The 25,377-nt window shown below is 50.7% G+C and overlaps 2 protein-coding genes and 1 non-coding gene across 12 annotated transcripts; all 3 read right to left on the bottom strand.

Annotated features, from left to right (window-relative positions):
• Window positions 1–672: 672 nt before the first annotated feature.
• C12orf57 (C12orf57 homolog) lies at window positions 673–1,817 on the bottom strand. 3 transcript variants are annotated; one of them, NM_001278146.2, is made up of 3 exons: window positions 1,424–1,809; window positions 1,177–1,353; window positions 673–1,093 (listed from the first exon to the last, which is right to left on the bottom strand). In NM_001278146.2, the coding sequence occupies exons 1-3, from the start codon at window positions 1,476–1,478 to the stop codon at window positions 945–947; spliced, it is 381 nt and encodes a 126-aa protein (NP_001265075.1). In that variant the 5' UTR covers window positions 1,479–1,809; the 3' UTR covers window positions 673–944. The 3 variants fall into 3 exon arrangements, with proteins under 3 accessions (NP_001265075.1, XP_015149048.1, XP_015149041.1); XM_015293562.3 differs by having other exon boundaries at window positions 748–1,093; window positions 1,562–1,817; XM_015293555.4 differs by having other exon boundaries at window positions 748–1,093; window positions 1,676–1,817.
• LOC112531617 lies at window positions 1,577–1,636 on the bottom strand. Its single transcript, XR_003073513.1, has one exon. It is a non-coding gene; the product is annotated as a U7 small nuclear RNA (small nuclear RNA).
• A 236-nt stretch (window positions 1,818–2,053) lies between the features above and the next one.
• Window positions 2,054–25,377, bottom strand: ATN1 (atrophin 1). Of its 8 annotated transcripts, XM_046944474.1 has the most exons (12): window positions 25,120–25,377; window positions 22,802–22,979; window positions 17,064–22,678; window positions 9,847–10,041; window positions 9,513–9,650; window positions 9,032–9,145; window positions 6,360–8,335; window positions 6,062–6,284; window positions 5,265–5,982; window positions 4,106–4,249; window positions 3,662–3,842; window positions 2,054–3,148 (listed from the first exon to the last, which is right to left on the bottom strand). In XM_046944474.1, the coding sequence occupies exons 4-12, from the start codon at window positions 9,922–9,924 to the stop codon at window positions 3,115–3,117; spliced, it is 3,606 nt and encodes a 1,201-aa protein (XP_046800430.1). In that variant the 5' UTR covers window positions 9,925–10,041; window positions 17,064–22,678; window positions 22,802–22,979; window positions 25,120–25,377; the 3' UTR covers window positions 2,054–3,114. The 8 variants fall into 8 exon arrangements, with proteins under 8 accessions (XP_046800430.1, XP_046800425.1, XP_046800426.1 ...); XM_046944469.1 differs by having other exon boundaries at window positions 17,064–22,979; XM_046944470.1 differs by lacking the exon at window positions 25,120–25,377 and having other exon boundaries at window positions 22,802–23,356.

Genomic DNA, 25,377 nt, shown 5'->3' with positions numbered 1-25,377 from the left:
GGAAATCACGAAGTAAAGCTTAACATGAGCAGATGCTGTATTATGTACCTGAGATGAGGCAACCTTGGATCTATGTATAGATGGGGGGGAAGAGAAGGTGGAGAGCAGCCCCAATGAAAGGGATCTGGGGATTCTGGTTAACAGCAAGTTGAATCTGAGTTTCACAGAAGCATACAGCTCCTCATGAGGGGAGCAGAGGGCCAGGGCTGAGCTCTGCAGTCAGGTGACAGCAATAGGACCAGAGGGAATGGCATGGAGCTGCATCACGGGAGGTCAAGTTGGGGGTTAGAAAAAGGGTCTTCACCAGGAGGTGGCAAGGCCCTGTAACAGGCTGCCCATGACCCCAAGCTGCTGGAGCTGAGAGTGCCTGGATGTAATTCTCAGACATAGGGTTTGAATTGAATTAGGAGAGGTGGGGTGTGGAGCCAGGGGGTGGACTCAACGACCCTTGTGGGCCCCTTCCAACTTGGCATACTCTGATTCTATTCTGTGATTCTAGATGAGGCTTAGCACCTCTTTAACGGCATCAAAAAAGAAAGGGGCAGCTATGAAGCCTTATGCTTTCATACCAAGGCTTGAATCATCAAGCATATTTTCTGCAGAACTTGGTAGATGCCAGCCAAGTGTACTGTCAGCTCAGGTCTCACCACGTATGAGGCGGGCACCGCTATGACTGCCCTGCATCAGGAAGAAGGACCTATACCTGCATAGCAGCACCACCTTACGCCCATTCATAAGTCAATGAGGGCACTTTCGAGACGTCTTTTATTCACAGCCAGAAAAAGAAACATGCACAAAGAAGCCACTTCGTCTCACGCCATCAGCTTCCTCGTCCAACCGTTCATTTCCCCGGGGCCGACTGAGCAGCAGCGCACAGCCCCAGCCGCGAGGGAAGGCTCCGGCCGGAGCCCCGGGGTCCACCCGCATCAGCCCAGGCGGCGGCGTCACGAGGCGGCCACCCCGCCAATGCCAGCCCCGTGCGGCGGCAGCGTCATGGGGGGCAGGAACAGAGCCTTCAGCTTTCCCGACATGCTGGCGATCTCCGGGTCCTGCGACTCGTAGGACTTGATCAGGCGGGCGAACTTCAGCACCCCTGCGAAGGGAAGGAGGCAGGGAGAGAAGGAAGACAGCGCTCGGCGGAACGAGCCCTGCCCCCCTGCCGCCAGGACCGCCCACCTTCGCCGTCGCTGCTGAAGCCGTAGGCCTTGATCACGTCCTGCTGGATCTGCGTGGCCACGGGCAGCAGGAACTGCAGCATCTTGCCCATGTCGTTACACGCGTTCTCCCGGGCCTCGTCCATGCGCTGCACGTTCTCAGGAGCCCCGAAGGCCTTGATCACCTCGGCCAGCACCACTGCGGTGACATGAACCCCTCACACACCGCGCCGCGACCCCTCCGACCCACACCGGCCGCCGCCGCTCACCTTTCGCCTGCTCCGCGCTAAGCGCCGGCGGCGGAGCCTGGGCGGAGGCCGCCATGAGGGCCCGCGCTGCCCCTCACCGCCAGCCGCCCACCTCCCTCCTCACACCGCAAGCGCCGCCCCTTCGCGGCCCCGCCCTACCATTGCACCGCACAGTGGGGCTTCCCGCGGGGCGGGAAACCTGCTGGACAAATACTAAAAGAGCTGAAATCACTGAAAGAAAGCCCTTCGCGCGGGGGCGCGCAAGGCGCAGACCTGCCCCTAAGTAAGGGCGAGTAAGCCACTCGTTCCGGGCCCCCGTCCGAGCGGCCCCACGGCTCTTCCAGGCATGCTGCCGCCCGCTCCGCGCTATCGGCGGCCGCCGCAGCCACAAACCAAAGCCTCGCCGCGGCGCTCTGGCCGTATGCAGATCAGCCGCTTCCTATTGGTGCCGCAGCGCGCACGCCCCGCCCCCTGGAGAGGGCGGGCTCGACCGGATCTCAGGCGAGCGCTGCGATTGGCGGGAGGAGCAGTGCAGAGGGCGTGTCCTCCGAACGCCCCGCCCACCGCGGGCCGCAGCGGCGGGCTGAGCCCCGCGCCCAGCGGGGGCACCTGTGGGCGCCAGCCGAGAGAAATGAACACAACGGAGTCCGATTCTGGAAGGGTTTTTGTTTGCTTGTTCGCTTTTCTTTTTAAGAGCTTCATATATATATTTATATATATAAATTATTAGAATGTGTGGTGGGGAGTGCGTGGGGAACGTGGTCGGGGCATTTTTCCATACCTGGGCCGTGGGTCGGTTTCCTTTTCCTTTTAATGGTTAAGTAAATATATATATGGGGACCGCTCGAGTTATACAACCGTGAGATCAGACACGCACGCGGGGGACGGGGGCACACGTTGCTACATCAAACTGCCACGTCTAATAGGATGTGCATGAGTCAAAGTACACCAAGTGGGGGGGTGAGGGCAGGGGTGCCGCTGGGCCGGGCCTGGCGCTGGGACCAAGGGCCATCCGTGAGGTGTGAGGGAAGCATGGCCGCGCCCAGCAGTCCCGCAGCGCTTAGGAAGCAGCAGCCGGGAGCTGCCTCGGCAGCGGGCAGCAGTGCCGTGTTTCAAAGGTCCGGGAACGCACTGCTCGCATCTGAAGGGAGGCTGGAGAACGAGAGGCCGCTCAGGCTCATCTGAACAAGTTCCGTGTTGCTTTTCGGCATCGCTAAGCAGTATCTTACACCTACAGTGTGGGGGAGGAGGAGGCATGTAGAAGAAAGGCTCCGCTGGGTTTGGAGGTGCGCGGTGGCTGCAGCTCCTGCTCACAGATGCAGGAAAGGTGGCATCGTGGATGTGAGGTCCCGTGAGTCCTTTTCTATTTAACACAACCGCTCCCTCAAAACGAAGGATGGAGCTGCTGCAATCTTGAATTCACACCAGTCTTTTATCTTTTTGAGCTCCCTGTGATGCAGATTTTAATTACTCCGGAGCTCTGCTGAAATCATGGACAGAACCTTTCAGGTCCATCACTGGTGTTGCAGTCCCTCCCTGTGTGCTCTCCTCCACATTCTGCTCCCAGGATGCCATACCATAGCTCGGTCCCATCCTTTCTTGCAGTGTGCTGCAGGGTAGGATTGACACGCATCACTGCAGCTTCCCCTCCCCTGGGATTTGGTTGATTCACAGAAAGACATGGGGATGTCACGTTGACAGTTGGAGTCAATTTAAAGGGGTTTATCACTTTCCTTCTTCAGGTGACTAGGATAAAGGAGAGAAACGAGGTGATTGTGAGAAGGAAGATACAGGGAGAAATTATTTAGCATTGTGCAAATGCCAGTTGTTAGCCTAGTCCTGTGTGGCAGTGCCAGCTTGGGAAACCCTGCAAATCCTTCACATAAGAGGTGCTATCCAAAACATAATATGCTGCACTTCTAACCCATCAAGCTTCTGGGAAAGCCTTGCGTTGGCAAGGGCATCCAGCCCTTCGAATACTTGACATTTTGGCAAGGGTATCAGTTATTCATCGCTATATTGGCATGTGTGAAACAGGTTGATTTCCTGCCAAGGACAGGAACGGAAGCCCCACCACAGCCTCCGGCCAACAGCCCATAGTGGTACACCACAGCAAGCAACCCCCAGTCCCAGCACGGGGTCAGTCTGGAGCCACGCACATATAGGGAAACATACCTCCAACCCCACTGCTTACACGGATGTGCCCGTTTCCCAGTGTTTCTACTACGTTCAGTCCAAGCGTGAGCTTGGTGCACGTACCTGTAGTAATCCTCCTGGGTGGGGAGTGGCACTCCATGCAGAGGGTGGTGAGCATGGAGCCACTGCTGCTGCTCCAGAGCCAGGCGCTGCAACTCGGCTGACTGCGCATGCATGGCCTGCAGCTGGTGTGCTGCCGACATGGGCGCAGAGAGAGACCCCGGCAGGTCTCTGTAGGGAGCAGCTGCACCAATAGACAAAAGAGAGAATGAACAAGCTAATGTCACAGCTCCATCCCTGCCCATGCTCCTACAGACCAGTCAAGGCTCTGTGGCACTTACTCTTCCAGTCTTGCTAACATACATTGTGCTACACCCAACTCATATCATGCCAGAGCTCTGCCTCGTAGATCTCCACCCGTCTAGTGACCCCCCCATGGCCACCCTGCCCCACAGTGCTCTGCTGATGCCCTCTGAAGGGGTCAAGCAGGTCCGAGAGCACTCTTACCAAAGAGCTGGTGGCGCAGCACTTCGTTCTCATGGAGAGGGTGAGGGAGCAGAGGGTTGGGGATGGTGCCAGCTGGGTAGGGGATCCGAGTGAGGTGCGATCCCGAGGCAAGGGGGTCGATCAGAGGGTGGACAGAGGCTGAGGCTGGGAAGAAAAGATGTCAAAAGGTAATTGTCTCGTGCTTGGTAAGTCACAAAGGGGAGAGCACAGGACACAACAACAAACAGGCGTGGAGCAAGTAGTCGCTTTGCATTGGGACTGGAACGACTTCAAGGCATGCGATGCAGTACCACTGCCTTTGAGTGTTACTCCTTTTGCCTGCACTGAATTTCATGTGAAGCAGTGTGGCCCATACTTTGTGTCCATACTCTTCAGAGCTGGTTCTGCAAGGGCCTGCTCTTGCAGGCCTGTACCTGTATCTAGCCTGTACCCAGAAGTGAGATACTATTTTATATGAAAACTGCGTTTTCCAGTGCTTTGGAGCCACTGCCAGGCCATTCACTTGTAGCCAATGCCACCTCTGAACAGCTGCAGATGATTAGCGTGGGTGTCTGCCTGTGACTGCCACCACACCCTGCTGACCTTTCACAGCACCTCCACAGGCACAGCAATTTCTTTCTATTATATGACTTTCATTAAGATAAGCTGCTTTTTACCTTGGTGTCCCGTGGAACGAAGAAATGGAAGGGGCCACATTCTGAAGGACGGTTGCCTCCAGTTCCTTACCATTCTTCTCCCCTATCCCATCCCAAGAGTGGCAGGAGCAAACTACAGAGCCAACATTTCCTTGGCATTAAGGATGCTTCTGAGGCTGCTGTTAGCAGGGCGTGCTCTCAGCAGACCCTAGGGTGAGGAATGCAGCCCACAGCCCCAGAATGTGGTGGAGCCAGTGCTCACATGGCGTTGCATTCTAAGGGTCGCAAACTAAAAGCTGTGGTGCAAGCAGTTCTGCTCTCCACCAAGCAGCAAACTCATGTGACATTTGCAAAAGATGACAGTGTCTTTTGTAGGATAGGAGGTCCAATGACCACAAGGGTGACCTTTTCTGGGCGAAGAGGTGGGGCTGGGCCCTCTAATCTTGCATCAGCAATATTTGGGCTTTCCGAAGCAGAGGGATGGGATGTAGCAGGAGCAGAGCATTGCTCTGTGCAGTCCTTACCTGCATGTATGGCATCCTGCTGGTGGAGGTGTAGGTGGGAGTGGATATGGGAATGCTGATGGTGATGAGGCGTCACATTGAGCATCTGCAGCCGGGCCAGTGGGTCATTGCTGAGAGCAGCCACCCGCTCGGCGTGCTGGCGCTCGGCTGCCAGGCGCTCAGCATAAGACATGTCAGGACGCAGAGTGGGGCCAGCTGCCAGCGCCAGCCTCTCCCTCTCCAAGTGGCCCAGCCCCGGGTGGAAGGGAAAGGCAGGATGGAGACCGGGGGCCGTCTGCAGGCTGAGCCCGCCATGGCGTGGGAATGGATCCATGGCAGCAGCTGGCACGGCATGGAGCTGCTCCAGCTCAGCCGGCTTGACTTCAAACCCAGGCTTGAGGCGCTCACGCAGGTCTCGGTCCCTCAGGTCTCTCTCACGGGCTTCCCTCTCCCTCAGCTCCCGCTCCCGTGTGGCTGGGTCGCTGCTGTAGATGGCCGGCACGTTGTAGCCCAGCAAGCCTGGGTCGATGGCACCCAGCGGCACGTAGAAAGGGTGGTTGCGGTTGCTGGGGGACATGACGTGGGGCCGGGCGTATTCGCTGAGCGTGCGCAGGGCCGGGGTGTCGGGGCCCAGGTAGGGGGGCACAGTCGCCACAGCGCTGCCCTGCTCAAAGGAAGGGCGGTGGGGGACAGGCCCCAGTGAGGAGCACTCCACTGGCCGGCCCTCCTGGGCCATCTTCTGCAAGAGAGCAAAGAAACAGCATCAGGATACCTGCAGCCCACCGCCAAGGTCAGCCTCCAGCATCCTCTGCACCTACCACGCTCCTCTCCAGCTCTCGCTCCTTCTCCCGCTCCCGCTCCTTCTCTCGCTCTCGTTCCCGCTCTCGCTCCTTCTCTTCCCGAGCCTTCTGCTCAGCCTCCCGCCGCACTTTCTCCACCAGGTCCGCCCTCTTCTTGGCCAGTTTGGAGCCATCAAGGGGCACGAAGTACAAGTCCGTGCGGGAGCAGGAGTTGAAGCCACGATCCAGGTGCTTGTTGAACCTGAGGGCATCAAATGCAGCGTGTCAGTGCAGGAGGAATGGGGACAGGACAGAGTGGGGATCTCCCTGTCCCTACCTGGCCGACTGGCTGGCGTGGCTTGGCACATCCACCACCTTGGGTGGTGGTGAGGGGCTACGAGCAGGTGGTACAGGGCTCTCGGGGGGCTCGTACTCCTCTGATGGCTCCTGCTTGATCTGGGCAGCGCTGAGTGGCAGAGGTGGGGCTGGGGTGGCTAAACTCCCTGGCAGCGGTGGGGCAGGCGGGGTGGGTGAGGCGGCCTTGTAGCCACTGGCCACAGGGGAGGATGCTACCCGGTAGCCTGGGGGGGTTGCAGCCCGGAAAGGGGCAGCTGAGGAAGCAGGGGGAGAGCTCGGCTTGTAGGGAGCTGGGGGCTGGAAGGTGGGGACGGGGGAGGCTGCACATTTCCCATATGGGGTCACAGCTGAAGGGGGCATTGGGGGTGAGACGGTCTTGTAGGGGGCCGCAGATGGGGAGGCCATGGTGGTGATGACGGTAGAGAGGGTGGTGGCTGCAGAGGTGACTGGAGGGCCAGCCCCATGGGCCGGGGAGGGGGGCGGCGGTGGGGGGAAGGTGTAGGTGGCAGGACTCTGCCCTGGGGGATGAGTGCATATGGAGGGGTAGCTTCCCTGGGAAGAGGTGGATGAGGAGGAGGAAGAGGAAGAGGAGGAAGAACAGGAGGAAGAGGAAGAAGGGGCTGTAGCAGCTGAGGGAGCCTGGCTGTAAGTGGCCTGGCTGTGGGGAGGGTAGAGGCGCAACCCATATGTGGCATGAGATGGGTGATGGCTGTTGGACTCCAGGGCATGGGGATAACCCCCAGGGGGCTGTGGGGGGGCCGCTGCTACAGCTGGGGAGACCCCCCCGCCACTGCCGTGGCCATGGTGGTGCTGCTGGGGTGGTTGCTGGTGATGAGGAGACTGACCAGGGAAGGAGGCTGGGAGATGGGAGCTGGCATTGCCCAGGGGGCGGCTGTAGGGAGGAGGGGCCTGGCTCCATACAGGCTGTGAGGGTAGGGAGGGCTGGGTGTACTTGGGGGGCTGGCTGGACACTGAAAGGCCGCTGGGCGGGGGGAAGGAATGCCCATAGGAGGCAGTGTAACTGGGCAGGGGCTGGGTGGGGGATGGCTGTGGGTACTGAGCAGAGGAGCTGGAGGGTGGCAGCTGCGGAGGGGCATAGGGGTAGCGTGAGGGGGCCAGGGGCTGTGCCTTGTCCTGGCCCATCCCATGGGGTGATGCCAAGTGCCCACTCAAGGCCTGCCCTGCCATCCCTGGGGAACTGGAGGAGGCTGCCACGTTGTTCAGTGGGCGTAGGGCTGGTGGGGGTGGGAGGTTGGCTGAGACGTGCGGGAAGGAAGGTGCGGAGGCTGGGGGGGCAGGCGGTGGGTTGGCTGGGGAGGTCTTCTGAGGGGGCAACCCCCCAACCACCGACGCCAGTGAGATGGGAGTGGTGGGTGGTGGATTGTGCTTCGCGCTGAGGGTCTGCTCGCGATTCCCCGGTGCTGAGAGGCCCCCTGCTCCACCAGCAATTTTGGAACCAACTTGAACCACATTGGCCGTAGGGTAGAGAGGAGCATGGGTGGAAGTGGAAGAAGAGGAGGAGGAAGAAGAGCAGGGGGCAGAAGTGGTGGCAACAGCAGAAGAAGATGAGGCGGGTGTCTGTGGGGCTGGAGCCTGGAAAATGCGGGAGGTCTGGCCCTCCAGCTGGGAGTGGTAGCCACCAGCAGTGGGGCCCTGGGGGTGGGCCTCGCCTGGGAGACTGAAGCCAGGCTCAGGTGGACGGGCCAGGCTGTCAGAAGTAGGGGCGACTGGAGGGCTCTGGGGGAAGAGCGGAGGGTGGTGGTAGGAGAGGGATGGGCCCTGGGACAGCACAGAGGAGGAGTCGGAGTCATTCTCCACGCTGCCAGGGCTGTAGACACTGGGTGAGGTGCTCCTGTTATCCTGGTCGATGTCCCGTGGGTCGCTGCTCATCTCATCATTGAAGCTGTGGCCATCAAGGCTGTCAACGTCAGAAGGGGATGGAGGACAGGGTAATTCCTGAAGCAGTGAGAGGAAGGAGAAGTTATGTGACCTCCTAGATAATGTGTGACACTTTTCAATCTCACCTTCCTCTGCTATTCCTAGCATTAGAAAAGCACACTGAGGGAAGGAGGCTTCATTTGGCAGTTCTCTTGCTGCCCTTTGGAACAGCAGCTCAGGTGCTCTTGGGTACTTCATCACACACTTGAGGAGATGATGATAATGGACATCTCATGTTCAGAGGCACAGTAACTGTTACAGAAGAGACTGAGACAAGGCACCTACAATGTCCCAGCACCAGCACCAGTAATGGGCTGCTGGCCAAGGTAAGAGCCAGTGCTACCACCAGGTGGCACAGCAAGGGGGGGGGGAGGGAGGTAGTGTTGCCCACACAGTCCCTCTGTGCTTCCCATTGCCCTCTCTCCCCCACTGCTTGGTGATTAAGCAGTTAATGTGGGCAACTAACAAGTGAGCCTCCGAGCCTACAGGAGCACCTCAACTGAAAAAAAGATCAGTGCTGAGCTGAGCAACGTCCACATGGAGAAATTACATAGGTGTAACTGCAGGTGTCACTTGGGCTCTGCCTGCAGAAGAGCTGCAGAGCACAGTCTGAGGTGGCAGAGCTATCAAGCAAACAGAATCTCGAGCTAGGCAGGTGTGAGCAGCACAGATTGGGTCCAGAATGTGCCAGTAACCACAACAGAGAGAACTCACCTCAGTTTTGGTCTTTTTAGGAGCATTGCTGTCCTCCCCCTCACTTTCAGAGATCTCTTCTGTTCGGCCCTGCTTGCTGCCCTTGGGGGTACAGGATTCCTCCACCCGGCCTTTCTGCAAGGCAGAGGAGAGAAAACAGAGAGGTGAGAGGTCTGCAGGGAATCCTCCCACCCTGCCCAACTTTGCCAGCTGGCAGCAGGTGAGACATACCACCATCTCTGTTGCAGACCATAGCAGGCAGTGGGACACTGTAATGGCAACATTGAGCCAGGATACAGCAAAAAGCAGTATTGAAAATTAAGATATCTGGAAGTACAAAGTGCTGGGGATAAAAGAATGGAATCCAGTCCCTACAGGTAGCTAACTCAGCATGGGTTGCATGGTAGATCCCATCTGGTCTGTGTGTCTGGATTCCCAAGTGGGTCATGCCCATCCTGGGCAGCCCTCTGGCACCATACAGCCGCGCACTACTTCATACTACCTTTGTTGCTTGTCGGGATTTCTCAGCTTTGCCATCACTGCTGGAGGTGCTTACACCACTGGGGGAAGCTCGACCCCGTGACCTGAGCTCCTCTCGGGGCCCTGGAGTCTCTTTCTTCCGTCCACTCCGCATAGACATCTGGAGAGGGATCATCAGATCAGCTCTACTTTGCACCTCCCTCCACTCCTGCCCTGCTCCCTGCCCTCCCAAAGCCCCGAATCCTGGCCCTCCACCACACCAAACTCATGTTCACCAGCTCTGCTGCGAGCCTCAGTCCCAACCCACAGCACTTGCTGGTCTCTGGGATCCCACCTCCCTCTTCCATCTTATGTACCGAATCCTTGTTCTGTCGTGTCTTCATTCTTTTGGGTGTGGGACCCCCATTCTCCTTGGCACGGCTTGATGAAAACATAAATTTTTCTCTCTCTGCAGCCCCCTTCTGCTGTTCTGAGGGAGACGGAGGTGGGCAAGAGCAGGTCTTCTGGAAGGGAGGGCTTATACCAGCAAGGCAACAAGACCCTGGTGGGCACTGAAAGGGAGACAAGAAGATGGGGAGAAACAGTGAGTAGACTATGGAGCATCCTTTTGTGGTTTGTTATAGAAATATGACAAAATTATTACTGTTTCTTTAGCTGTTATGCACAGATGCAAGGGTCTTTACCAAGAATGCAGTAAACTTTCCCATTAGTAGGAGAAAAGATTTGTTCACTGTCATCTCTGATTTCCAGTTTCTAGGACTGATACAAACATTATGTGAGGCAGCCAGGATGCAAGAGAAATTTTTCTAAGGAAGCAGGGAGGAATGAGTTATCAGCATTTTGATTTTCCTCTGAAATCATTTTAGTATTTCCATTTCCTTGTTTACTTATCTTCAGAAAGAGATGAGTTAAAAAAAGAAAACAACAACAACAATAGGCAAATGCTTTAAAATGATCCTCACCACTAACTTTCTGACTTTAGAAGTTCCTCTTTGCACCTGTCACTGCAGTAAGTCATCCTTAACTGGCCACATGCTATACCATTAGCTAACTCTGTGTAATAAGCCCCCTGAGATCTCTGTGGCAAGGAGGATGATACAGCCCTGACCTCCCCAGACCACATGCATGTGCTCACATATACCAGCACGATAGGATGAATGTGTGACAAGTCTTGCTCATGCTATTCAGTGTCCAAAATAGGTGTAAGGACATTCATTTAGCTTTCATGTTGCATGGCACAAACAGCACTACATCATTCTGCTTAGCTTGGAGCATCTCCTTAGAACTCCTTCCTCTCCATCCCCTCTGCTCTTTCTCCATGTACCAGTGTCATGCCTGGAAATGCACAGCACTTTGCACCAGCAGGGAGATTTCCAAGCTCCCTCTGATTAAGCTTACAATCTGTTCCACGTCCTGAAAGCACTGAGCACTGTTAGCTATTTAACATCCCACGATGCCAGAGGGTTTCTAGTTCGGACTATGAAAGCACCATGACTCTGTTAGCCTGGAAGCTGTGCTAGGATGAGTAAGGAATGCTGCTTCTGAAGCTGGCTTGCTTGGCTCTGGCTCAGGACCTTTTGCACTGCCCCGCAATGCACAGGCATATCCAAAGAGACCATCCTTCTCCAGCTTGTTGTACAAGCTCCTGTACCCAGCATCTGGGATGGACAATCTGCAAGACAACAAAATTTGTCCCATGGTTGAAGCATCAGGAAAAATATACTTGTCTTCTGGATTATGTGCTTGGCTCTGGAAGCATTGGGAAGTTTTGGGAACAAGTCTAAGACTTCAGAGTCAGGACTCCTAGAGGCCATCCCAGATTTGGAGAGGTCATTGCCCTCTAGCTGGCCAATGCTGGAGTCTGGAAGCATTGTCACTTCTCTCCAAAGGGAGCTGAACTCAGAGATTAGAGCAAAAACATGGGATGGGAGAGCTCATGGCCTAGCTGCTGAGTTGCATGGCCTGAGTCGCTGCTTTCCACTGCCTCCATCTCCCTGCTTAGAAAAAGCAAATAATTTCCCTGACCTGCTCCTTGTGGGGTTCCTCATCTTCCCTGGCCAGTGCTGAGACACTCATATAGAAGGTACTTGGGAAGAACAGGGATTGTTTGTTTTAATTTCATTAATATTTTATTTGACCCTCACCATGAAAGCCACAGGGGACTCATCCAGCATTAATTCTCACACACAACAATTCATTAACTTAGACCTCTTCTTTAATAGAAAAATAGCTCACAGAGGTTGAGAACTGACCTACTGAAGCCAGAGCACTCTCTCAATCCCTATGAACTAGTATCTTTTACAGTCCTGCTGTAAAAGGAGGCCTTCAGCTGCTAATTCAGTCAGTTACACTGACGCTAGAGTATATTCCAGGTAAGCACCTAGAACTACTATTTCTGACAAGAAAGGAGTGCTGTAAGGAAGGCAATCCTAGCTGAACTCAATCCCAGCACACACCATGTTGGCAGCCCTCAGGTACCAGCTCCACTCCGACTGAATGCACAGTGCTAGCAGCAGCCCACTGCCGACATGTTGCTGCTCTTTATTTTGCACTCAGCAGCAATGCCACCCACAGCTCCCACAGTGGACGTTGTCATGTGGTACAGAGGGCTCGTTTCAGCCTTCTAGCAGCTCCATAATAGCGACGACGGCCATCTACCCAGGGAGGTAAGGCAAACGCTTACTGGAACCTCCCTTTCTAAAGGAAATACCAACTCAGTACTTTTCTCAGCTGCCGAATACACAGCACCAAACAAAGCCAGAAGCAAACTGGTACATTTCAGAAGACAATCATTAACCACTGGGGCAGAAGTTTCTGCCACTTAGAGGGTTAAGACTTTTCTAAAGCAAAACTGACCCACACGTTATCTGGCTCAGCACAGCAATGGCTATGTCAGAGGTCACACCAGAGGATCACAGCACTGCTTCTAATCTCAACATCCGTGAAATAAAAGCTTGCATTAGGAGCCCTAGCAATTAACAAAGTGTAATACCTGGGCTATACTTAACCCTTCCCATCACAGAGATCCCTCTAAAAGTCTCTGAAGAGTTCTTACCACCCTGTGGTTTTGTGAAAATGAGACATTTGGTAGTGCTGCTGCCAAAGGGATAACCTTTTCCTGGCCTCTTGAAGCCCTTTACAGGTTAAACTGAGTTAAGAGGCACCTGGAATTGCTGTTTGTATTTGTATAACCCAGCTCAGTCAGGCACACTTCCAAGAACCCACCGTATTCTCCTGCAAGCCCCATGCAGCTTCCTGCACTCAACAGGCATCCCCACACAGCACCCAAAATGGATCCCACTCCTCCAGCCACCAGCCCCATGTGGTTCCCTCCTCCAGGTGGGATTTCTGCCTGTCAAGGCAGCCAGGAGGCCTGGGGCTGCTCTGCCAGGGGACCCAATGCACTCTGCTCTTCACAGGCTGCGGTGTAAAGCAGCTCTTTGCAGCTATCAGAGCTGGAAGAAAGTCCAGCCCTAATGGGACACACTCAAGTCTTACCTACTTAAACACATGCTTTTGTTCTCTTAGAAAGTCACATTATTGTTCTTAGTTCTGTACATAGTTTATATACTAGATTGAGAGTCTAAGAAAATAAACATTCATACATGGCAGCAGAAGCACAGATGGCCTAGAACGGTGTTTAGGGGCTTGTCTGGGGTGGTAAGTGATGAACAACCCTAATACTCCCCAGAAAACTTGCATGTCTATACCCAGATGTACAGCCCACACATGCTGCCAGCAGCAGAGACGCAATTTCAGTGAGAAAGGGAGGCCTGGAAGATGCCCCAGGACCCAGTCAGGCCTGAGGGGCCTTGTCACCTCAGCCAGTGATCACCAGCAGGGTCAGTCCCAGCATGGGCAGCCCAAACACAGGACTCCGGTCTGCCTGAGGTCAAATGCCAGTCAAGTCCAGCACTGTTAGGCAGATCACAACCATAGCTGGGGGCACAATACAAAGATGCCAAGGTGTGGCGGAGCATGGCCAGAAGGGGCAATCTGACACCATCTTGCTACCTGCAAACCATACTTGGGCATCATCCCGGAGAGTGCTTGCTGGCACTGGCCAAGGGCAGTACAAGGGAATGCCAAGCCAATGGACAGCCAACCGTGCACGAGTGTTAGAGCCTACTTCAGTCTGCAGACATACAGCCTGGCCAGAGTTATCTTCTGCTAGGTGACAGTCCACGGAAAATGACTTTTGAGTAAGAAGTCAGTGGAGTTCCTCCTTTAGTCTAAGTATAGATGTTCTGAAGTTCAAACTCTCTTGGTTTTTTCTTTTGTGTTTTTTGCTTATTTGTTTTTCAGTTGGGAATCATCGAAAGTACATAGTGAAAATTCCTTAAATCATTTTTTTTTTTTAATGTAAGAACTACATTAAAAATCCTATCTGAAATCAAAGGCATTTGGCTTGCCAAGACAGGGTCTCAGAATTAGAGGGATTCTCTTTCTCTGCAGCTTATTAGCTTCAAGTTCATATCCTGGTTTTTCTCTCCCTTCTCCTCCAAAAGGGATGAAAAGGGGTGGTGAAATGAACACAGAAGCTTTATAACAACATACTGCACATGCTGAAAAGCATCCTGAAAGCAAGATGTGATGTAAACCAGTATATTCCCCACGGCAGGTAAAGACCACTCAGAGGTAGAGCACCCTCTGGAGTAGGACTGCTAGGGACATGCACTCAAGGGGGAGGAAAGGCAGTAGCTACTATATCTTATACTGCATAGCATTTCCAGGCAATACATTTTCAACTCCTATCCCCATTTCCTTTACCTATAAAATGAGGGGAAAAAATCCTAGAGATTCAGCTGGGGTTAACAACGGTGGAGTAACTGAAATTACAACGTTTTATCTAAAATACTGAAGTCAGAGATCCTGATGTGTGACATTTCCTGATGGCTACTTACCTGACTTCGTGTTTTAGCGCTGGGCACGCAAGAGGGAGGGAAGGGGGAAAGTGCTGTGTCCAATGTTAGATAGCAATAAACGATGAGTATGCCAGGGCTCACATTGCACGCTGCAGTCTTATTGCCAGTTCTCCCATATGTACACCAAGTGTGAAAATGACTGTGTAAGTGAAAAGATTAGGATGCCAAAAATCATTGAATATAAAGATGGCAGTCGGCAAATGCTTGTAGCTAATATTATCTTGGTTGCAAATATGCCCATGACTTGCAGATTTTTACTTTTTTTCTTTTTCATGTAATAACTTTTGTTACAAAGAAGTATGCTTATGTGACACTGAATGAAAGGTAGTAACTGACACAGGTATTTTTCTGGCTCCTACAGAATAATTACAACAGCCGGTGGATGCAGGGGCTGTGAGCACAGGCTGGAGACTGGATTAGTGAAGGAGTAAGATGGCAGACCTGGGCATATAACCATTCTCCAATTAAAATTCCCACCTACCCAGTGAGCAAAGTTGAACCTCGTCTCTCTCCTCAAAACAACTGCAGAGCTGGGGGATCCAGCTCTCCCCACAGGAGCTGACAGCAGTTTTGTACCAAACCAACTATGTTTTTCCTTGACCTCCCCAGCTTCCCTACCCATTGCCAGCCCCTACCTCCTGTTGCTGCACAGGACAGTGCAAACCGCTGTTAGGGCTCAGAAATCAGAATGTATGAGTTCAGTGCAAGAACAGCGATGGTTTCCAATGTTAGTTATCTTATGTAAATAAAAAAATATATATGCTACTGAAATTATATTATGTTCTTTTAGCTAAACTAAATTCACCAAAGTATCACATAAAATGTGTCACTATGAAATATTTCTTAATAAACTTAACCGATACATGTAGATCTGCACCTTTGGAAACTTCATTCTCTACCAGAGGTCAAATTATACATAAATACAAGAAGTGAATGAACCCTTCGTGGTTTGGGTCTACATAGAAACTAAAATAACGCTGGAGCTCAACTTCAGTCACTAGGTTTGGCCTTTATCTTATATATTTCATAACATGACACCTAAGAGCTTCTTCACCCCCGTGAAATAATAAATAAAAATTAAAATGCCCCCATTTCAAGAAATGAGGCCAGATAAGAAACTTTCAGAGTACTGGCACTCTAAGGGGATAAAGCCAGTTTACTTTTCCTTAAGTCTGCATTAATGTTTTGTTTTCTTCATCCTACACAACCGTGAGATATAAAGATGTTAAGTGTGAAAGCTGCAGTGCTGGAAGTTCCACTCAACAAAAAAACATATCTGAGAATAAAACATATTTTCTGATGAGAAGAGTGAAAGATAAAAACAATTAGAGCGAGAGTGAGGTAATAAATAATAAAAACATTTATGCATTTAACATCAGCTTAATTTACAGCATAGAAGAGGATATTAATTTTTCCAAAAGCAACTTAAAATGAAGTTTGATTCTCTAAATGAAGGTTGATGTACTAAAGAACGTTACATTAATGGTACGTTGATTCCTGAGGGCACAGTAAAATGACTGTAAGTCTGTAGCAGATTTACTTAAAAATCTCAGAAGAATTATTCGGCCTTTCCAGAGGAGGCCCTCTGGATCTCCTGAAGATTACAGGCTGGCAGGGCCGGCAGAGATCACAAAATGCAACACAGAGTGGGATGGAAACTAACAAATGCATGACTGAGACGGGACACATCACTACTTCCATGCTCACTGTTCTAGGAAGCTTAGCACCTTCTGTATTTGCAAGGCCTGAGCATACCTCACCTCTGGAGTTGTTTAAGAGTCTACTGTAATTCACAACCTCCCTCTTTTTATATATGAATTTCCCTTTACTAAGGAATGCAAACTAAACTGCTTAAAGACATCAAAGGCCAGTTCACTATAGACTCAAAGAAAGATTTGGGTTGGACGGGAGCTCTAGTGGTCTCTTCTCTAAACTTCTGGAGACTGGTCCACACTTCTGTGGACTGGCCACAAATCTAGGTGGAGTTGCTCAGACATGTCCCTAAAATCTCAAAAAGCAAACCCACCCCAACTGACCTGGGGTACCCTTCCCCGTACTGACACATCTTTGGAGGCAAGGGATGTTTGATCATAAATTCCTTGCCACAGCTTTTGACCATGGCTCCAGGTACCATGGCTCCAAATTGCTGGTACATGGACGTTATCCACCTGTTGGCCTGCCATGGTTCCAGACTTCTGCTCTAAGTCTTTATTGAGAGACAATGCTGGTAACTTTGCAGCCGCAGAATAAACATAAGAATACAGCCACACCATCCACCCAAACCTCCTCTTAAATCAATCAACGTCACATACGTCCACTCCTTTCTGCAAAGACATGTTGCTCTGCAGCTGGCAGAGGCAGGCCCAGGTCATGGTATGGCTCTCTGCTCAGACCCTATGTCCCAGGCAAACTAGTCAGAATGTGGACTAGAGACAGAGAAAAGCTCAGGAGCTAAATGGATTCAACCCTGTAAACGGATCTGAATGAGTAAAGTGCTGAAAGCATCAGACCAGATGACAGAAAAGGTGAGACTGATAGAGGAGGACTATAGGAGGATTTTCTAAGAGGAATGACTGGGCAATCAAACGACACGTGAACTTCTATCTACACAAATGTAAAGCAATGCACAAAGAAAAAGATAACTCCACCTCCACGTATAAATCGACGGACTCTTAACTGAGCAGTGCCACTCAAGAGCAAGATCCTTGGGGTATGGGAGGCTGACCCATGAAAACATCACTTTGGCGCTCAGTAGCTATCAAGAAAGTAAACAGCCTAGTAGAAATGAACAGAAAACAAAATAGTGGATACCATTATGCACTTGCAAAAACACATGCTTTGCCCACACATGCTTGCAGCTCTGTTCCTTCCACAGAAACTAGAAAAGGCAATGAAAAGGCACGACTGAATGAATTAAATATCTTTGTCCAGAAAGAAAGAAAGAAAGAAAAAAAAAAAGATTACTAAATGAGGATGTCAGCAAGGTCTGTAAAGCCATACGTGAAAAGTAGGAGTTGGGTATAAAATAATTTCTCACTGTCTTCCAGCACAAAAAATGAGAACCATCATAAAATGCTACAAAGAACAAGTTCAAAATCAACAGAAAGAAATGGTTCTTGAATTGGGTGGTTCACTGCAGAATTTCTCAAAGGACTTTGTGAGTGCTAGAAATTTTCATGGGCTTAAGGGGAGAGAAGAGTTTTGTGCAAGATAGAGTATGTGAAGCTCAGTGAATAGCAGGAAATCACATCTAGCTATGGCAGTCCCTGCACTGAAAATGGCTGAAACCTGTAGGAGTACCAGAGGAATATGGCATATAAGCTCACTTTATATTATTCTTTTTCCTACATATTCAATAGTGACCACTGCTGGAGCAACAGACTCTGGACGAGATGGCCATTATTCAATAGCATGAAGAGAAACAATAAGCAAATGCACCATCAGAACTTCTGCTCATCAGTAGGGAACACTGGAGAGGGGAGGGATTTATTAACCACAGGAAGGCTAAGGAGATCATTGTTATTTTGACGGTATCAGAAAAGTATTATCAAGCAATGAGGAAGAAAGTGTCAATACCACTGGACACTGAACTTGTCAGGCAACCCACACAATGCTTTGGTTACCCAGCATCTGTAAAGACCAAAGTATATTACAGAAGGTACAGAAAGCAGTTGCCAGAATACTGAGGGACACAAAGAGTCTGTCATGTCCAAGACCTATAAAGATATTACTTTTCTAAATATTACAATATGAAAGCTGAGGTCATGCAATTACTGTCTGCAGAACACCAAAAATTAAACACAGAGTTAGAAGGGGTACTTAAGTTGAGGAAGAAGGGTGGTGTAAAATGGCTGTCAACAATTTTAAGATGGAAATGAGAAAACTCTTACCCATTTGGCTCTGAAACAGCTTTCCCTGGAGCATAACAAGGGTAAAACAAAATCTTTATTATGAATGCAGAATGCACTAAGTTTGCAAAAGAAAGTAAGCTGGCATGGTACCCAGAGGGGTTTTGCAGGCAGTGACCTGAGTATGGCCTTTGGATTCTGTTTCTAGGAATCCAGGACTAACGGTGAAGTCAACATGACAGCCATTTTTGCAAAGGCCAAGAGTCTGAGTGGGAAGAAGACAGACAGACAATCCAAAAGAAAAGGAGTGAACTAGAGCCAAGGAGATGGGCACAGGAACAGTTGAGCTGCAGGCACAAGGCACTGATAAGCTCTGAGTCACTCCCTTGTATGGAATCCCATAGATCATCCCTGGTCTACAGAACTGGCTAAGAGGGATGATCTTGCCCTCAGCTGTAGGGCTCAGAGAAGGGCACGCCAATAGTTTGTCACAGGAACATTTACGCGTGAAATCTCCAGAGATCTCCACCCAAATCCCCTGTTCATGGCAAACTGCAAGGCTACGTGATATCATCATGAACATCTCAGGGAACAGTTTCCTCAGTCACACAGGAACCTGTGCCAGCACTGAATCACTCCTGGGAGAGGAATAGAAGTTTAGTCTTACATACTTCACCAAGTTCACAAAGAGCAATTGGATTTAGTTCTTGATGATTTTACAAGATCAGAAAACATGACGATTTTGGCCAAGTCAAGGTCTTCCTGATCATGATACAATGAAGTATTAGAAGCCACAAACATCCAAGATTCTCCCTGATCCCAGAAGATTTTAAAATAACAAATTCATGCAAAAAAGCTGCCATGTACATAAGCGTAATCTTCCTTACAGAACCACAGATACAGGCCTCCATCTCTCAAGTAGACAACTCAGCTCATAGGCATGATTTTTACCAGATTAAGCCCAAACTGGATAGCCAGGGGAAAAGATAGGATGGCAAGTGAAAACGCTGCCCAAGACATATTAATCATATAAGACATTAAAAGCATTGGGCAATCTTTGTAAAGCAGCACTTGGTAACCTCTGACCCAGCGCACAGATATGGCAGGAGCATGACCTGTCCTGTCAAAAGGACTTCATGCTTGGATCCACTGTCAAAAAGCGTATTTCCTAAAGCTTGCCATTGAGGGACAACAATGGATCATCATGGGACTCACTGGCAGTTGGTGAAGGCACCGGCCAAACTAAGTTTGCAGAAACACAGTAATGCCTGCGGGTAGTGCTGAGGCAGAGTATGCAGCACAGATCAGTTGGTATTACTGCAACAATGAGGCTGCATAAAAAGACAAGCATTTTAATTATGGAAGATTTTGACATGAAGAACAGAAGAATGTAGAATGCTTTCAAGGATGAAGATTTGAGGATAAACAGAAGCTCTGAAAAGGCCTTGTAATTAACAGTCGGTAGCAAAGTGAACACGAATTCCCAGTACAGGACTTCTAAGGGGGCCATTCCTGAATGAATGAAATCCACCAGTTCATAAAGAGAGAGGTGCTCTTCAAGAGCAGGAATAGAGGAATGTTTTTACCTGACTACATGCAGGAGCTGGTGAGGGGTCTGGCACACAAGCCTTATGAGGAACAGCTGAGGTAGCTGACATTGTTTAGTCTGGAGAAGAGGAGGCGCAAGGGTGATCTTATCACTGACTACAACTCCCAGAAGGGAGGTTGTGGTGATGTAGGGGTCGATCTCTTCTCGCACGTAACTAGCAGTAGAACTAGAGGGAACGGTCTCAAGTTGCACCAGGGGAGGTTCAGGTTGGATGTTAGGAAATACTTCTCTGAGAAAGTGGTCAGGTGTTGGAGGTGGTAGAGTCATCTCTGGAGGTGTTCAAGAAAAGTTTAGACGTTTTACTCAGGGGTCACGGTTTAGTGGGAAATACCGGTGACAAATGGATGGTTGGACTGGATGACTCCAACCCTGGTGATTCTACGATTATGGGAGTAGCGTATGTAGTTTTGTCTTGCACACTTCAAAAATGATGCTGACAAATTGAAAACTTCTGAGAAAGAACAATAAGGAAGATGTGAGGTCTGGTAACTCCCCTTCCTCTTTACAAAAAGAGCCTTAAGAAGCTCAACATGTTTAGTTTATTAGAGAAAAGGTCAAAAGGTGATGACCGTGGCCTACGAATATTACAAAGAGAGAAAATTGCTGATAAGAGAGAGCTCTTTAATCCACAAACCGAAGACCCTAGATTTAATGGATAGGAGCTGAAGCTAGAAAAATTTCAGACAGAAGCAGGGTAAAATCTGAAAACTGGGATAATTATTTGAAAAACTTTCCTAGGGATCTAGTGTATTGCCAGAAATCTTTAATGATATTTTCCCCTTTTCTTCTAAAAAATGCTCTAATGTTTTCTGTGAAGACCCCCAGGTGAAATTCCCTGCCTTGTGCTGTGCTGTACAGGGTAGAATCAGTTAGCTAACCAGAACAGGTTTTTCAATGCTGAAGTCATTAGAAGTCATAGAGGGGTTGAGAAGGGGCTAGTCCTGGGTGAAATTGTGCTTTGAAAGCATCAATCTAGCAACGTATAAGGAAAGCCTGACGAACAATCATGCTTGGCTCATAGAGAGTAGACTGCTGGCAAGCTCTAAGTAATTCTGAGGAAAATCACTTCATCTGTTGCACTGTCTGAAAGAAAAACAGTAGCATACATGATATACTACTTCATAGATACAACTTTATAGCCAATATACTGCACTATACAATTTCTATTTAAAACTTAATATGCAATATATTATGATGCATATTGTATGTGATGTATTATATATTCTATTATATACGTATATCACGTGGTGCATGTGTGTATATATATATGTGCATGTAAAATACATACACACACACAAAGAGATAAAGGTTGTTCAAATGGAACCTTCACTTAAATGATCTACAACACAGAAGGACCTTGTGGAAGAAAGAAGGTATCACCAAGTGGCTTATAAAGCAGGGAAGTACATGACTAAAATTTTCCAGCTAAACTGATCTACGATGAACAATGTCACCAGGGCAAGAGACATAGAGGAAGATTGAAAGCAACCAGTTACCCTTCCTCGGCAAAGCTCAGTCAGAACAACATTGGCTAAAATTACTCCGAGAAGTTATTGCAGTTACCCTTTGGTTTGTAGGTGAAAATACCACCACAGCAATCAATCAAACATTGATATTTTTACAAGAGACAATAACAAATCAATGTTTGCTGCCACAACAAACAGCAAAAACAGAATGTAAGAAATTTCTGCGGCAGCAGAGCATCATCAGAACTGGAAGGAAGGCAATGCTTCTGAAGGGTCCGTTTCCTCACAAAACTAGCTAGTGTTAAACTCCTAGTACGTGCTAAATCTTCTCTCAAGCCCACATTACCTCCCCAGACTAATACAGAGGTACATCTCGAATCGCTTGGGCTGAAAGCATCCCCTTGCATCTCACCATTCTCCACACACTTGACGAGGAGGACGTGGGCTGTAGGCCAACAATTGCCCACTACATAACTGGAAGGTCAGAAAGATCCTCCAGCTTAGTGTTACATAAAGAGCAATGGCATACATATCCAAGCAACATGTCTGGGGACCTCTGCAGCTTCAGTAACTCAGGCAAGGTCTTGAAATGCAGTACCTCATGCTAATGTTAAAAAACTCACTGTGATCAGGCTGTGACCACGTGAACTAATTCTGCAGAGAACATGTACCCTAGATGTAGCTCACTTACATAAGAGCATGACTTTTTTGGAGATGCTTATACTTGCACATTTGGACCTTGAATTGCCTTCTCCTTTGGTCACTGGCCCTTCAAGAAATTTATATAGCATTACCATTCTGCACTTCACTAGCAACAGTCCTCAGGAAGTAAAGATAGAAGAGACAAACTGATAAATGCAGGAAATACACTTGATATTTTCATAATAACTCCTAATGGAGGAAGAAGGAGGTTAAAAAAAAAAAATCCACCAGAATTAAGAATGTAGTTTATTTGTCCAAAAGAGAACAGTAATAGGAGAGAGACAAAATAGAACTGGGGAAGATAAAGCCAGACAGAGGAGGCAAACGGGTTCTCATAAGAACAGGCAGACACCTAAAGAGAAAAAAATAAAAGACCAAGTAAGCATGCAGGGAGATATTTAAGAAGGGGTATAATCAAATAAATGCTCAAATCAATTGCAGAGACTTCATTTGCAAAGGTATTACAACGTAGATCCAGCAATTTAATTCTTCCCTGCACGGCTCCAAATTCCAAAGAGTCTACACCCATCAACTCCACCTTCATCCTCCAGAATAATGCTGATGAAGAACATGAGGAAGACCACAGCAGAGAGATTGGAACTAGATGAACGCTAAGGTCCCTTCCAACTGAAGCCAATCTATAGCCAAGGAGAAATGAGGAAAGCATTTATGGGGTTACAGAGGCTGAACTTTGGGAAGAGCATAACCTCCTCTATCCATACCACCTGCAAATAAAGTCTCCCCATCTTGAAGAAAAATACCTCTCGGGTTGCTCTTGGTATAACGATCTTGCTAGGCTACAGTCATAGATCCTTGCGTGCCCAGTATCATTTTGGAATACAAGTACGCCCACAAAAAACTTGACTGTGAATCCTTCTGCAGACCAATCCGAAGGTGAGAATGTAGGAACTTTTCAGAGGTACCCAAGGGGTACAAAGTCTGGGGGAGGAGGTAAATTCGTATGAAAAGATGTAAAGGCGGGCCATCACAGCAGGTTAAACCTGTTGATCTTCTTTATTAGAACTCAGTGCACGTTTAATTTTCACATGTTTTAGAGGAGTTTTATCATTTCCAGCAAGAAGCACAGCACTGCAAATTCACTCCTCAAAGCCATGCTTGAAAAGCTCCATTGTGAATCACAACCAGAACAGTATGGTTTGAAAGACCAGACTATTCCCCCCCAAAAAATGGGGAAAATGCACAAATGACTGGTTATGCAGACACCAATAACAAAAATAAAAACAAATAGGCCAAGAGCTGGGAAAGGAGGATGAAATTCCTTCCACCGATGTGACCGTTCACATTCACAAGTGTCCTACTCAGGGACAATGATTTTGGAGTTCCAGCCCCTCCACTCCCTCAAGGATGCACGTACAGCACAGCAGTGATGAACAACACCCTTGGCTTAAAAGAAAGGAGATTCACTTTCAACTCAAACACTGGTGGGACTTGAGTTCATGAAACTGAGGCAAACCAGAAAGGCTGTGCTCTGACATGAACACATTGATTCCTCAGGGAAAACAGGGCTGATCTCTGAACCCTTAGGCATAAGCACAACTGAAGGTTCAATAACTGTTCCACCGTTCAGGTGGCACAAGATGAATGACATATTCAACTGCTCTCCTGCTACACGCCTTAAGGTAATGGCCTGCTACTTTCTCCTCACTTTTTCAGTGCTAGAAAGCAGAGAGGCTCCCATGCCAGCCATCCAGTCCAACAGCCCAGGAGAGACATTCACAACCGACGTGAATGGCTAGCTCCATGGGTAGATGCTGTTCATGAAGAATCACAGCGCTGCAAAACAGACTGCGCAGACAAAAGACACAAATTCTCCCAAGTAGCTGCGCTGGCAACTAAGTAACTCGCTGCAGAAGTCAAGCAGCCACAGCACTGAAGCAAATGCAATTAAAGACACTACCCCGCTCAGAAGCAGCCTCAGAACCTCGCTGCAGCTAGCAGGAGGCAATCGGCAGACCTCAACTGCGAGCAAAGCAGCGTGCAAAGCGATGCCACAATGACCAAATGGCTGCCACTCCAAAGCACAGCCGGCGAGTCGCTGGTCAACAGCCACCAAAGCATTGCAACCTGCCATCTGCGGGCCAGCAGGGCAAAGCAACGACCGACTCGACGGCACAGCCAGAAGAGCGGCACAGGAAACACGGCCGCCGCCTTTCCCAGGGACCCGAAGAGCCGACGAACGCCCCAGGACGGAGTGAGCACCAACGCCCCCCGGATGCCACCAGCCGTAGGGCCGTGCGTGCTCCCCGGCCCCCCCGGCAGCTGTGCCTCTCAGTGAGCAGCGCAGCAGGTCCGCCCGTGCCGCGGACGGCAGCGGCGGGGCGAATCCCAGCCGTGCACGGATGAGCAGCGGAGAGGGAGCGCACGCACTTGGCGGTACGCCGGTTCCCTCGCTCAGGGCTCGCTGCAACGCCGCTCGCGGGCGTTACTCCTGCCCGCTCCCAAGCCGCACCTGGAAAGCGGGGACAATAAGAGGCTCTCCAGGAGGAGGGGATCTCGTCGAGATTTTTCGGGGCGGTGGGAGCCCGGCCGGCAGCGGGCGGGCCGATTCCCTTCCAGCATTGTTTTATTTCGATTCCCGCACGGCGCCGGGCTGCGCGCTCGCAGCTCCGGCCCCTCCGCCGCCCCGGGGGCACCCCTGCCCCGGCCCCCGCCGAACTTCGCTCTGCCGGGAGGGGGCTCGGCGGGCGCTGACGTCACGCCGGGAAGCGGCCCGGGAGGGTAGGGGGGGGGGGTCCCCGCCCCGGGACCCCACGACGGGCCCGCTCCGAGGGCTGGACCGGGCTGGGCGGGCGGCCCCCCTCGGTGATTTACGATCGTTCCCCTCTCCCGCTCGCGGGGAGCGGTTCGCCCCGGAGCCACCGCGATCCGGTCCCGGCCCCGCCCGCCGCGTCCGCGCTAGGGAAGGCACCGCCGGGGGCCCTTCCCCACCGCCACGGGGGTTACCGCGTCCCGCCCGCGCCCCCCGCCCCGATCCGACAGACGGACGTACGGACGGAGGGAGGGAATCCCCGCGAGTGGGCGAAAATGACAGGCGGCCGTGAGCGGGAGGGGGACTCACCGGCGGCTCCGGAGGGGAGGTCGAATGAAGGGAGGAATGGAGGAGGAGAGGAGCGGGGGAAGGGATTTAAATGCTGCCCCCCTCCCCCCCCCCCTTTTTTTTTTTCCCCCTTTTTTCCTCCCTCCTCCTGCTCCGCGTTCCCCCGCTCTCTCTTGTGCCTCCGGGATCGCGGCGGCGCGGGGGCAGCGGCTCCGAGGGGGGGCGGCGCCCCCCGTCCCCGCCGCGCCCCCCGCTCTCAGGCTCCGCCGCCTCTGCCCC

Source organism: Gallus gallus, chromosome 1 (assembly GCF_016699485.2).
Source record: "Gallus gallus isolate bGalGal1 chromosome 1, bGalGal1.mat.broiler.GRCg7b, whole genome shotgun sequence".
Lineage (NCBI taxonomy): Eukaryota > Metazoa > Chordata > Aves > Galliformes > Phasianidae > Gallus > Gallus gallus.
This window is presented reverse-complemented; position numbering and strand designations above follow the sequence as displayed.